Source organism: Plasmodium gonderi (genome assembly GCF_002157705.1).
Source record: "Plasmodium gonderi DNA, contig: Pgo-contig_413, whole genome shotgun sequence".
Classification (NCBI taxonomy): Eukaryota; Apicomplexa; class Aconoidasida; order Haemosporida; family Plasmodiidae; genus Plasmodium; species Plasmodium gonderi.
The window spans coordinates 6,912-22,247 of record NW_021629299.1 but is presented as its reverse complement, the minus strand read 5'-3'; the positions used below and the strand labels follow the sequence as shown (position 1 = coordinate 22,247).

Below are 15,336 nucleotides of genomic sequence, written 5' to 3'. Positions count from 1 at the left end.
TTTTCATAATTGAAAAATTACTTTTTAGTTTTATGATCATGCGTTTATGATACATATGAATTAGTACAAATAATTAAGAATTTATTAATTCCCATTGAAGTAATATTGATGTGGATGAGTTGTAAATTTAATTTAGAAATTAATTTTATCATAAAATTATAATTAATTAGTACAAATTAAAAAATATCACATAGATATGTGTATTAAATATATAGGATTAATACTAACAGTGAAATTTGCTTTCATAAAAATCATAAATAAATTCAATTTAATAATAATTGTATAAGAATAGTTCAAATAAACAATTTATGTATAAAATGAGAATACTAATGATATATACTATGATTAATATGATATTTGGCACTTATATTTATTAAAATTTATGCATGGAAAAGAAAATTAATTTAAAAATAAATAATACTACACTATTTATAATTAATTATTTCCAAGAGTTTAATATATTTTTTACATATGAATTTACAGAATATGCTGAATATTAGTTTTTACACTGTATATTAATATAAAAACAAAATATGCACTTTTAATAAGATATATAAGCAAAAGGAAGGTGTACCTATTAATTAAAGAACTATATATGAGCACTTATAATTGAAATATAGAAAAAGAATATATATTGGAAATAATATATTTAACTAGATAATTATTAAATTGGAATTTTATTTATATATATAATTTTTTTTTAAATATATATACATTCATTTTTATTCAATATATTTAATTTTATGTAATATTACATCAAGATTAATAAAAGAATGTCCATAATTTATAAGGTATAAGATATGGAATGCTTAAGTGGATATATTTTATAATTATGATGAATATAAATACATGTAATACATTATAATAGTTGTAAATATAATTTTACTATATTATTAATCTTATATATTTGAATTGTAGGAGAATTATTTACTAAGTTTACCATCTATAATTAATTATAGGAAATTGGACGAAGGAATCAATTATTGCCTTCATGATGAGGAAACAAAAATAAGAGAAAAATTAAAAATCTTTAAAAGCATTGATGGAATTTTACAAAAACTATTAGATATTTTATGCTATATGCCATATTTTTCAACCATATCTAATTCAACTGAAGAATATTGTAATTTTTTTTATTACTGGTTTGGAAATATGATTGCTAATATAAAACATGAAGAAGAATTTAATAAAATAATCAATATATTTTATGATGGACTAACTATAGTTGGAGCTTCAAATAAGTGCGTAAATCATTTTATTAGTAATAGTATAGATGATTTTAAAAAACTGAAAAGTGTTTATGATTATTCTATAAATTACTCAAGTATTAAACAAAAGCTTACTGATAAAAAAATTTCATGCAGCCAAGAGCTTAAAGAATTAGTGAAAGACGCAGAATATATATATGATGAAATGTACAGAGAATGTATTACAGGTAATAAGAAAAATTATTGTAATTCATTTAAAAAAATATTCCCTAATTATCCAAATGGAAATAAATTACATCCATTAAAATGTGATCTAAGTAAAGCAATACCATCCTCTCGATCGATGGAGTATTCACCCTCAATTATAAAAATACGTGAATTATCTCCATACGATGATATACGAAATAAATCGCGAGAATATTTATTTAGAGTATTTTTGCCTATGATGGTCATATCACTTATTTCTCCTGTTTTATACCAAGTTTATTAAACAAAATTCATAAAAATAATTATCCTGTAATTTTATCTATTAATTTATAATCATAAATACAACAATAAAATACATTTATAGAAATAGTCAACATATATGATTTATTTTCTAGTTTACTCCAGTTAAAACTTGGATGCATAAATTATTTAGAGAGGGTAGGAGCTTAATGGGTAAAATAAAGGATATATGGATACCAGGATTAAGACAAAACTTTTATGAATCTGAAAAATTAAATTCATACAGAAACTACTTTAACTTATCATATAGTTTTGAATGATTTCATACCATACCTATTGAGTAGTGTAATTGAAGTATACTAATTAATAGTCTCTAAAAATATCATTCTAATTAATTAATTTCAATAAAATTGAAACAGAAAAAAAAATTCTCCAAAACATCGCTAAATGTGCACAAATTTTATTGTTCCTTGAAAAAATTAATTGGATTATAATATTATAAATATATTTAAATAAAAAATGAGCATATGTTTTTATAAACAACATGTGCATATATGATTAATTATAAAATACTTTCTTGTTCCTTTTTAATAATATTAAATTATTTCTGATTTTACTGAATACATATGAAAGATTTCCTTATACTATTATTAGAAAATAATTTAGAGTCTCATAAGAAAAGGAAGAACTATATATTTTAAAAAATTCTCATTATTGGAGCTTTAGTTAAAATATAATATTATTATAATAATCATTTTTATTATATCACAAAACCATAACGGCTTTTGTAAAATCTGTTTATAAAAAACTTAATGTATAACATTTCTATTATAGTAACTGAAAAATTGAATATTCATTTTAAATTATGATTTAATATATGGACAGTTCAACGCGTAAATATTAATTATATATTTTATATTATGCTAATTAAATATATTAAATTATATAACTTAGTGTTTTCATTACATTGAAGTCGATATAAATAACTAGCATACATTTTTTTCATTGTACAAATTATGTGTCTAAAAAAATTAAATTAATTATCTTACAGACTAGGATTATTCTAAAATTCACAGTTTTGAATATAAATAATTATTAGATTCACTTAATGTCTGTACATTGATAATACATTAATAATAATATTCTAATGAATATTTCATTCATATAATTTATAATATGTTATAGTAATAATATTTAATATGTAAATGCTTACTTTTTAAGATTAAATGGATAACTGTGAAAATTTGCATTGAATTATTAAGAAATTATCACAAATTTTTACCATATTAATTTGGCACATTGTATTATATATGGTTTAAAAAAAAAAAAAACATGCTGTATGCATATAGATATTATATATACTAAATAACATAATTTAATTAATCATAATATTTAACACTTATATATTATTATATTAGTGTAAAATATTAAGCATTTCATTTACATAGTATATTTTAATTATGTGTTATTACTTATAGAAGTGTATTATATTAAATAACATATCCATAATTCACATAATAAATAAGGAACATATATTATATAAATACACGATAATAATAAAATTGAACAAATTTAGAAATATGTATAAATTTATTGTGTATTGTCAAAATATTTTTAATGTGTGCAGATTTTATTTCATTTAATAATACAGTATAAATTATAATTTATATTATTAATTTATAATATTTATAAAAAAAATAACAATTTTTTATATATTATCACTTATTCTTGACAACAGGAATATTATATAATTATAAACATATTATTAAACAGTACCTTTAGGAAATTAACTATATACTGTTATAATTATGTTTAAATTCTAAATAAGAAAAAATAAATTATCTCAACACATATTTTATAATAGTTTATAATATTTAAAATATTTATTCATATCTCATAAACAATAAGAAAAATCATTTTTTATGTATATATATAATATTAAGCATTATATCTAATGTGTTATATACAAATATACTCAATAAGTATTTAACTTTTTTTAAATTATCTACAAAATTATATAAAAAATTTATAAACGCATACATAATTTATATTTAAGAATTTTTATATATGTTTTAAATATAAATTAAACATACAAAAAATTATAAGTTAATAATATATTTTTCTTTATAATATTTAACTATAATGTATTTTTTTATAGTTAAATATATAACTCAGTATATTATTTTTTGTCAACTAAAAAATTTTCAATTAACCAAATAAACAAAATTTACATTTAATGGTTAACACATAAATAATACAAATTTATAAATAAATGTTATATGTTGTGATAAAATATAATAGTTCCTTTTACCATTATTATATATTAATATAAAATATGTTTTATTAGAAAATATGTATCTTTTATGTGTGTTACATTCTTATTAATTGTATATTTAATATTAAATGATACAGAAATTATTATTAATTTATATACGAGTTAAGAAGAACTGCATAACACTGTTAAAGTAGAAATAAAATATAATTATTTAATATAAAAAAATATATATTTTTAACTACAGTTAATACTCAAAAAGATTGTAAAAGATAACAAATATTATATAACTATGAAAATCTTTGTTTTAGTTCTAGATACCCATGAATATAATGAATAAATTGTAGGAAAATATTATAATAAAATATGTGATATAATTCAAGCAAAAAATGTGAATTAAACATATGCTATAATTTTTTTAATATATATTATATCTTTGAAAATTGTCTAAATGAAGTGTTCTTTTTACTACAGATAATATAATCGTACAATAATATACGAATGCTATTTTCTAATGCAATTATATGAATAAGTTTATATGAATCAAGGAAAAAATGTAAACAAGAAGGTAAAAAAAATAATACAAATTAAATAAATTGTCTTTCATAATTCCATATGTTATATGGTGCAAAATATTTATAATTATAAAATATTATTAATATGGCGAAGATAAATATAAGAATATAAAACATATAGCTAATATTATTTTTAGTTGTAATAGTATTAAATATTTAGAAACATGTTTTACTGGGGTAAAAATATATATAGAGAGAGAAAGGTTATATAAGAATATTATGCTAACATAAATATTTTTATATATATATTTTTTATTATTTATATATTCAATTAAATTTCATATGTTTATATGTAATATTAGTTTTAGTATGTATAAATATATCTTTATTTATGGTAAAATATTAGAACAATACAATATATAGATATGTATCATTTAATTCCTAATGCAAAAAATTATGACTCCACTAATTATTATATTTTTATTTGTTTATAATTACCAATACAACAAATTACTATTTTTTTTAATTTATATTACATTACATTCTATTTCACTAACATATTATTGTTAATGTTCAAATTGTTTATAATAATAATAATATATGATTTGATATTTTTTATTATAAATATGTTCTCTAATTAGGTTTCAATATTTTCCTTGTAAATATGTTTAAGAAATATAATACTTATCCTTTGTATTATTCTGTTATATGTATTTCTTATTATATACAGAATGAACACCAAATACGCAATAAATAAAGTTAATATTTTTTAATATTTTTCAAAATTATAATATTATTACAATTAAAATTAATAATTATGTAATATATTTTTACTGATTAATATAATAATACAATTATACTACTTTTATTATTTAATGTATCCAAAGATTTATTTTTCAAGTCTTCTCTATTTCTCCTTCCTTAAATTTTTTATATATTTTATAATTCTTCTCCATTAATATATAACATGGACAAAAATGATAAGTACATAAATTAATATATGAATTATTGCTCTTAGTCTCAATTCTTCTATATAAGTAATTCCATTTAGAATACATTTCTGTACAATTAGACGAATATACTACAAATTTCTTTTTATTTATATTAATGATGAAATATATATTTTTCATAACATAATTATTCATAATAAATAACACATTATATAAATCTTTAGTACATTATACATAAAATGTTCTGTAAAGATATATACAATTAATATTTTTTATTTAATAAATAATTTTTTTTTGTGCATTAATCATGAATGAAAAAAACATTTCTCTTTCACAAATGATATTTAATCAACCTATATAATGTATAAATTTTAAATATTTTTCGTTTTTTATGTTTAATGATGATGTATAATAACTGACTGTACATTTTTAATTTATTGTACTTTTTAATAATCTAAATTTTTTTCTTTTTTATATTTTTGAAATATTCAAATATCCATATATACTTTTTTTTTTTTTTTAAATAATAATACCTTAGCATTCTTTGTATTACTTATAATTATTTTGTCACATATTTGTTCGTACAATTATTTGTTTATTAATAGAATTATGATGTCATTCAATCTTATTGTATTACTTAAAAATAAACTAAATTTAATTAATTCTGTCTATTATCAACCTTTTTTTTTAGTATTCTACTGGATCATATGCTATTAATTTTTTTTTAAAATTTAAATGATCCTATAATCTTTCAAATGGATCAAAAGACTTATTATGTTTTTTATTTTTTCTGATCAAAGATTTATTTAATTTCCATACTCTTGATTTTATAAGTGAACCATAATTGGTATACTTATATAAAAAACAAAAAATAATATATTTGTGAATACATATAATATTTTATATAAATGTTTCACTAGAAATATAATATATATTTTAATACAATGTGTATTAAATGAATTATATAAATGCTTAACCTTATACAAAATGAATATAATTATTAGCATTGTGAATGATAATAAACTTATTCGTGTCGGTAGTCCTGCACCATTATCTATATATGTTCCTCTATATGCATCTATGTTCATATCTGTATCTGTGCTTGTTACAGAATCTTTATGGATTCCTTTTTCAAGTGTACTCAATATTCCTATTCTTTTCTCTTCTGGAAAAATGTAAGATAAGTGAGCTCGTTCATGGCTATTTTTACCCAATCTATTCAAAAATGTAATATAATTTTTATTAACATTTTCTAGTACTAATTTAAAAGTTTTGTTATACTTATTTTGAGAATTTCCTAATAGTTTCATACGATTTCTAAATTTTTTAATATCGGAGTAGTTTGGATATATGTCATTATTCAACTTGTTAAATATATTATATAGCTCTTCAAAACGTTTCATTGTTTGAAGTAAATTATTGTCAATGTCTTTATAGTCATTAAGTGTATACACACATATTTCAGAAAAATGTGCAAGATAGAATATTTTTTTGAGATTTCTTTTCTCATTTTTTCATAACAATCTTTTGTTGTGCTGCATTTACCATTATAACTTTGTACTAAACCTTTAAGCTTGTAATAGAAATATTCGCAATGTTCATTTACATTAAAACCTGAATTATTTTTATTTTGAATATGAGCTAAATATATTTCATATTCTTGGCAGTATTTATGGAAAATAACATTATACTTTTGATCAATATTCAGAGTGTTATAAAAATCATTGCAAGCACTTGAAAGTTTATGCCCAAATAATTTCATCTCGTAATTATTAATTGTCAATTTATAGTCACTTGTATATTTGGGAAATATTCATGCAAAATCGATCTGAAAATTAAAATATTCCAATATATATTATATATGAATTAACAAAATATGAAAAAATTTTATGTATCTCTATAATAATATTGTATTTTAATATTATATAACATAAAATATATTTTAATTAATATATATTGACATACGTTATCATTAACATCTATAGACTCACTCATATTTAATATATCATAAAAAATATTAATAACTTTTTTATTATTATTATAAATATTAATTTTTTAATAATAATCGTAAAAATTATATTAGCATAAATTTCTTAAACATTAATTTTTTTTTAGAATTCATATTTTTATTAGATTTTACTTATATATTAAACTATGTTATTATTTTTTTTTTTGGAGGAAATGAAACATTATTTCTTATAAATAGAAATTTAGAAAAATATATTTATACATATTGATATATTTTATAATATTAAAAAAAAGACAATATTATTATAATATTGCTATATATATAATATTACTATGATAAATACATATTTTATAATAACACAATAAGATATATAATTATTGATGTAACCATTAATTATTTTAAATAATTTATTTAAGCGTTCCTAATTATGCTAATATAATGCTGGATAGATAAGTATACGATAATTTATGCATTCATGTTTGCTATATATCACAGAATATATATGGATCTACTATTCAAAAAAAATTCACGTATATATCTTTTAATTTGTATAGCAGGTTTTGTTATACTAAATATATTTTATAATGATTACATTTTTTTTACAAACTTCCTATTTTATAAAATTGTAAGACATTTATATATAATAACTCATTATTAATTTATTCTGAAACATTATATATTTAAATGTATATTTATTTTAATATAGAATTTATATAAATACTTAAATTAAAAAAATTTCTAAGAATTTTTAAAAATAAAATACGATTATCCAACTTATACAGTAATACGATATATTTATGTAAATATGCTCCATATTGTACAATTAAATAATAGTACATTTAAAATAAAGTAACATTTGTACACAAAACATGAAAAGAAATATTAAGAGAAAATAAATTATTATTATATATTTTTCTTATATTATCTATCATGTAAAGATTTGTACATAGTATAAAATATATTATTAATATATATATAATTTTTATAATATCCCCATATATAAATATAAATGGATAAAACATATATATATAGTTCATAAATAAAGTTATATATATTTAATTTTTTTTGTTGTGTTATCATACTTAATTGCGACGATATGTCATATATATATAATTTCATTATTATAATATTAATCCTGTTAAAAAAAAAAATTATTTTTATAATAATATAACAATAAGCTTTATATGTATAGCACAAATATTCTGTAATAAATATGTTATGTATAAGAAATTTAAAAAATTTATATTTATGAGTATTTTGACTCCTAGTAAAGTAAATACATACCTCATTATTAAAATGTAACGTCTGTATTTATTTATGCTCATAAATAAAAATCTATTAATATAGAATGTTAATAGAATTCATGTTTATGAAGAAAAAAAGGATAAATCTATGAAACAAATAAAGTTTATCATTATTTTTCTAATACATATATGATGAAAAAATTTAAGCATTTATTCAATATGTAAGGATATAATAAAGAAACACAATAGAATACAAAATATAAACATATTCAAGATTATTATATATTATCATGAATTATAAAAAAATTATTCTTTAAAATATATATATTTATTGAATCAGAAAGAGAAAAAATCTTTCATTATAATATTTTGCAATATAATAGAATTAGTATATTACCTTAATTTCTAGAATTTATATATTCTATTTATATTCATAAATCTATATGATGTAATATTAATATATAATTCAAAAAATATTTTCTAATATATTTCATAAAATTTTTATATATTAATGTAATAAAAAAATTTATAATTCTATGAAAAAAAATCTTATATATATGTATTTGTTGTTTACTATTGTATTGGTATGTATTTTTTTTTTCCATTTTATAATTTTTTTTATTCTATTATAATATTAATTCAAAATTTAAATAAACAAGATATGAAATTCAATTTTTCATTAAAATTCTAATATACTCACTAATATATTATCTTATATTTTTGCATCATTAATGATTTAAATACAAGAAAAATAAAAAAAAATTTACAGTAAAAATTATATAGTTAATTAAAATTTATTTCTTAATTATGTTTTATATTTTTAAAATAAATATATATATATATATTGTGCTATAAATCTATATTATTATATAATCATTTTAAAACTTATAATGTATATATAAGTTATAATATATAGTATACATATAACTTCTATTAATTAAAATAAAAATAGTATTCATTTACATGTACGATATATTTAATATTATTTCATGAAATATGATATATATTTATTTGGATATAAATTTCATATCTACTTAACTCCTTTGTAGTAAAATAGACATGGTATTACTTTATAGCACATTTAAATCTATATATAAACAATACTCACTTAAGTGTGTTTATGTTATCATGTATCTCTATTTAGAACTCTTTACATTTTAATAAAAAATATATCTGGTTCTTTAAATCTCATTACATTGCTTGTAATATTTTTTTTTTTTTGCTGAAATATAACTGTTCAAAATTATAATTTCTGTAGAATTATTTTTGCCAATCTTGTTCTAACTTTCACGATATATATAATCTTATCATTATTATATTTAAATAATATATTTTTTGTTTTTTTTACTAAGTATAATATAAGCTCTCATTATTCTAAGATATTTTGTACAATTATTTCATTGAATAATTAACATTTTACATACAAATAGAATTTATAAAATTTTAACAAATCTGTTTATATAATTTTAATAGTACTGTGCATTAAAATATAAATACATAAATATATATTTTATAGTCATACATTTATTCTTATGTACTATTATTTTTGTACATCCACATACTATGTTTCTATTATTAAATTCGATTTATTTTCATAAATTATAATTATGCTAGGAATTCTTGTACAATTTTATCTACATTTTAAAATATTTATTATTCTTAAAATTCCTTTTTTTTTTGATTTTCTTTGCTATAATAATTCACTTTTAATGTTTTACTGTATTATATAAGACATACTTGCATGAAATCATTAATTTTCATTGTACACATTTTAGATGTATAATATTGAGTCATATGCTATTTGGTATTTTTCATCTATTACATCATTGTATGTGTGTTCAAATGATTTCAGTAATTTGAGTCGTTCTATGTTTTTTGTATTCCTCATTCTCATTATTTTTCTTATCGTAAATTGTACATAAGCCATATATGGGGTAAACTAATAAAAAAAATAAAATAATATTTTTATAGATATGGAATTTTTATGTTTATATATTTATTATAATTTGTATTATACATTTTTATAAAATGTACTTTTATTAAATAAATATATATTCAACCTTATACAAAATGAATATAATTATCAATATGACAATAGTTACGAATCCTGTGCCGAAAAATGTCCAAGAAATATGACGTAAGTTTGAAGAATATCCCCAACATTCATTTAAATGAACCAAAAAATTACTACTTTGCTTTTTTAATTCATTTATAGTATCACAAAAAGACTTGTTATTTTCGTTTCCACAATTTTTTAATAAAACTAAATATTCTTTAAAATCAACAATATTGTACGGACATTTAAATGTTCCACTATTAAATTGTTTATTGTAATAATACAACCAATCGAGAAAAAAAAATTTGTAAAATGTATCGTCATCAATATTTTTAATATATTTATTGCATTTATTGAGTAAAAAATTTTCATTTAATCTGTATGCACGTACTATCTTATGGTAAATTTCATATGTGTTCTTCCATGAACATTTATATTGTGTTAATCCATATTTTAGCATGTAGTTGAAATAATTACAACTTGATTTTATATGAGATTCATTATTTTTTAACTCTATATCCTTTAAATACTGAAGAAGCACTTTACATTCATCTTTAAAATATGATATGTTATTTGATTGTCTAACTCTTACTTCATATGAAATCATGGTACATACATTATCAATAAGAGACTCCTTAATAGTCATTAGATTTTCGGTAATTTTATCATAATCATCCTTACAACTTGGAAATACCCCCCCAAAATGAAACTTAAATTGATAGTCATAATGCGTATAAGAATTTAAAATAGCATTTATAAAAAAAATGTATAATCTGGATTAAAAAACAAAGAATTTTTAAATTACGTAATATAAATAGAAATTTTAATAATAAGGAGTTGCTTACATCATCTATCCGAGCACTAGAATAAGGCATAATATTATATATGTATGAAAATATACAAATAAAAACTTTTATACATTATAAATTTTTTTCATAATAAATTATATATAATCTATATATAAAATATATAATTCATGATATAACTTTTATAATATTATAAATACATTTGTCATATATCATTTTATTAGATAATCAATATATACTAAGCAATGGTGTTTCCTTATTTTACGATAAACTGGATGGTTTAGCATATAAAAATATAAAATGTATAATAGTTTTATAATATTTGAATAATATAAACATATTATTTAATATATTATGCCTTAAATATATATTAAAATATACTTAACTAATAAAATAAATTATATATTATGTAATGTTATTAATTTTCATATATACATTAGCAATAAAATATTCTTTTTATATGTATCAATATTTATTTAATTACATTAATAAATTGGATACAAATATGCATAATTATAAAACGTGTTAAATAAAAAATTTAGGACTTATGTCTAATTATATATAGTTATATGTTATGTATAATTATAAGTATTCAATTATTATTTCACTGAGAATTAATAATTTATTTTTATATATATAAAATGACAAAAAGAGTAAAAAAAATTACACGTCGTAATTATGATACTAATATTTTACTCGGGTTCAAAATATTTATTATCAATATATATTATGTATAATATTAATATGATTATATTGGCAAATGTAGTGTAATATTTTTAATGTATACATAATTACTTATTTTTTCATATATATAAAACTATCTATTTGATTTTATTTTAATTTTACCTAAATGACATAGATATATCATATAAATATATATTAGGATTATATAAAATGTATAACTATGAATTAGATATTATATTTTTATATGCATGATAAAATTAGTACTTTATCATTATTTTTTCTTATAATACAAATGCGTAACAAAATAATTACATACTAAAAATAAATAATTCATTTTAATATATATAATATTTACTTAATATTTTTATAAGTTATTATACAAAATATAATAATTATTTTATGTCTTTTATGTGCTATTTTTTTTTTTTTTTTTTATTCTCTGTAAGAACTAATGCTCTATTTTCTCAATATACTACACAGAATTTTTATAATATTAAATATAATAATAAGTATAATGCATGTTTTACTATATATCTAAATGATATTATTTTATGAATACATTAATTGATTTTTGGACATACAATATAAATTCACTGTATTAGTATTAGCTGTTAAATATATTTCATGAATTGTTATTTATATACTTATTTTAGGCTTAATAAATAATACACAATATTTTCCCTGCTTTCAGGATACTTTTTTACATAATTTTTATAAAAATAATGTTTTTAGAAAAAATATTTATTTTATATAAATATTTAAAAGCGTTATAAATAATTAGCTGTAATTTAAATCTATATGAACTGTAATTTTTACATTTTATATAAAATATTAATTTTTTCATAAATTAGGAAAAGTTACAATAAAAATGATTTGACTATATATAATTATTTTTATATGGGCAGAATTGGTCTATCATAGAATACATGTATAATAGGAGATTCATTATAATTATAAGCTATATTGAAATACTTGTTTTATAAATATAATATATACAATTATATACTATAATAATATAACAATATTCTTAAGTTCAAATTTAAAATATTTTTTGTATGAATTAAATACTTACGTGACAGAAAATTATATAATATAAAAGAATTGTTTTATTGATTATAAATAATTAAAAGGCAGAATATAATACATATATGTAAAATAATATGATATATGTTATTTTTCCTACAGAATATATACTGGTATATTGTTAAATAATAGAAGAATTATATACTATAAATTAATTATATAATTAATTATGATGTAATATAATACCCTATAAATTATTATAATTCTGATTTACTTATGAAATATCTTATCATTATACTAAGTAACACATGAAATTGTAAAAACAATAATACATTTATAATGCAGTGCTATAAGTGAGGGTAATAATAAAAATGATAACGCAGAAAAAACCCCATATGCTGGAAGGTAAAATAATAAAGATTCAGAGATATATCTGAATGAATTATGTAAAAAATATAATAATATTATGTGCTAACTTCAATAGTATAAATATACATATTAAATAGGATATATGGAATGATGAGTATATATTATGGTCCAAAATATAGTGAAACCATAATCTATATAGTATAGTAAATAATGCAATCTTAATCTAAAATGAGGATATGTTCTCTTTTGATAACATTAAATGGTTAATCATTGCTACAATTTTAAATATATATTTAGTTAATATTTTATTTTTGTTAAAGACAACTAATGATACCAGAATATTTGAATAGCTCAATATATCATATATGCATTTAAATGTATAATCATTCATGAATGTAAAATATATCAAAGACAAATTTAATTATTACCTAATCAAAATTTTTATATATGAATTATTCTCTCCAAACTCTAGCTAAATTTTAGCAATAGAACATGAAAGCAAAAAAAAGAAAAAAATCAATATTAAACAATTTTTTGTGAATATTAAATTGAACAAATAGATGAAGAAATATTAGAAAAATTTAGATAAAATTATATCTACACAAATATCCGAAGGACTAAAACTCCTGTGAACCAAAAATTTTATATTTTTACTAACAATTCATGCTAAAAGGGCATTAAGCATATTAAAGTGATTTTACGAATATGCAATTCTATATGTATTTAGACATTAAAGGACATATTGACGACAATTAATGCCATTAATGAAATGATAATATATTTTATAAAATATGTGGAATTAAACTTAACATTTTGAATACATTTTCACTACACTCCATAACTCCTTACTATACTTAAATGCAAATGCCGATAGTTATGAAAAGTCATTCTAGAGAAAAGATTTCACAAAAATTAGATATTTTTTTAAAACATAGATCAACCCCTTATTAATTCAAATAAATAGAATTTATATAAGCATTATATAAAGAAAATTTTATTTAAAGAAGAAATAAAAAAATACAAAACAAAAATATTTATCCACCATATTTTAATTAAATTTGATGGATCATCTTAAAATTAAATTTATGATTAGGTAAAACATATATATATATAATAGAGTATATAACATTATACACAATATATAAAGAAAGGTATATTTCTAATTTTATGACAATTCAAATTATAATATGATTTGAGTATAACTTTCATAAGATAATGATATATATAGAGTGTATTAATTTTACAGGTTTAATTAACTTCAGCTGTCGCTGATGTATTATATTCTTGTATAATTTTTTTTAATTCATTACAAAAACTGCATTCACTTTAATTATCTGATTATTTTTTATTCAATGATAACATATATATATATCATATAAACCTTTTAATTTGATCAAATCTGTATTGGTAAAAATAGTATTATTATATTTTTAAAATATATTCATTTTTGAATAATAAGTTGCATTTACCAAATAATTATATATCCGTGTAATGTGTGTAATAAATTCGTTTTAGAAATACTTGTTATATATACAAAAATATAAGTATGTACAACCTTCTTCTATTAATGATTCGTCAACATATGAAATAGTTTCTATGGTGCTTAAGTATTATTTATATGTACGACATATTCTATCAATATTGATTTCACACTCAGGGATAATAAGTTGTGTTTCTGAAATACCACAATCCACATTATAATCAGCATTCCCTGTCATTACATTTTGTTCTATGACTCTATTAAATTAGCTAAATTTCTATAGAAGAACACTTTGAAGAAAAAAGAAAAAATA

At 18.0% G+C, this 15,336-nt stretch overlaps 2 protein-coding genes across 2 annotated transcripts; one reads left to right on the top strand and one right to left on the bottom strand.

Annotated features, from left to right (window-relative positions):
• Nucleotides 1-773: 773 nt before the first annotated feature.
• Nucleotides 774-1,975, top strand: PGO_003345 (variable surface protein; the record flags this gene model as incomplete). Its single annotated transcript, XM_028691294.1, has 3 exons — nucleotides 774-791; nucleotides 919-1,689; nucleotides 1,811-1,975. 3 exons carry the CDS (start codon nucleotides 774-776, stop codon nucleotides 1,973-1,975), a joined length of 954 nt encoding a protein of 317 aa, XP_028547095.1.
• An 8,401-nt stretch (nucleotides 1,976-10,376) lies between these two features.
• On the bottom strand, nucleotides 10,377-11,536 carry PGO_003340 (variable surface protein; the record flags this gene model as incomplete). The annotated part of the gene is made up of 3 exons (XM_028691293.1): nucleotides 10,377-10,544; nucleotides 10,666-11,370; nucleotides 11,507-11,536. 3 exons carry the CDS (start codon nucleotides 11,534-11,536, stop codon nucleotides 10,377-10,379), a joined length of 903 nt encoding a protein of 300 aa, XP_028547094.1.
• Nucleotides 11,537-15,336: the final 3,800 nt, after the last annotated feature.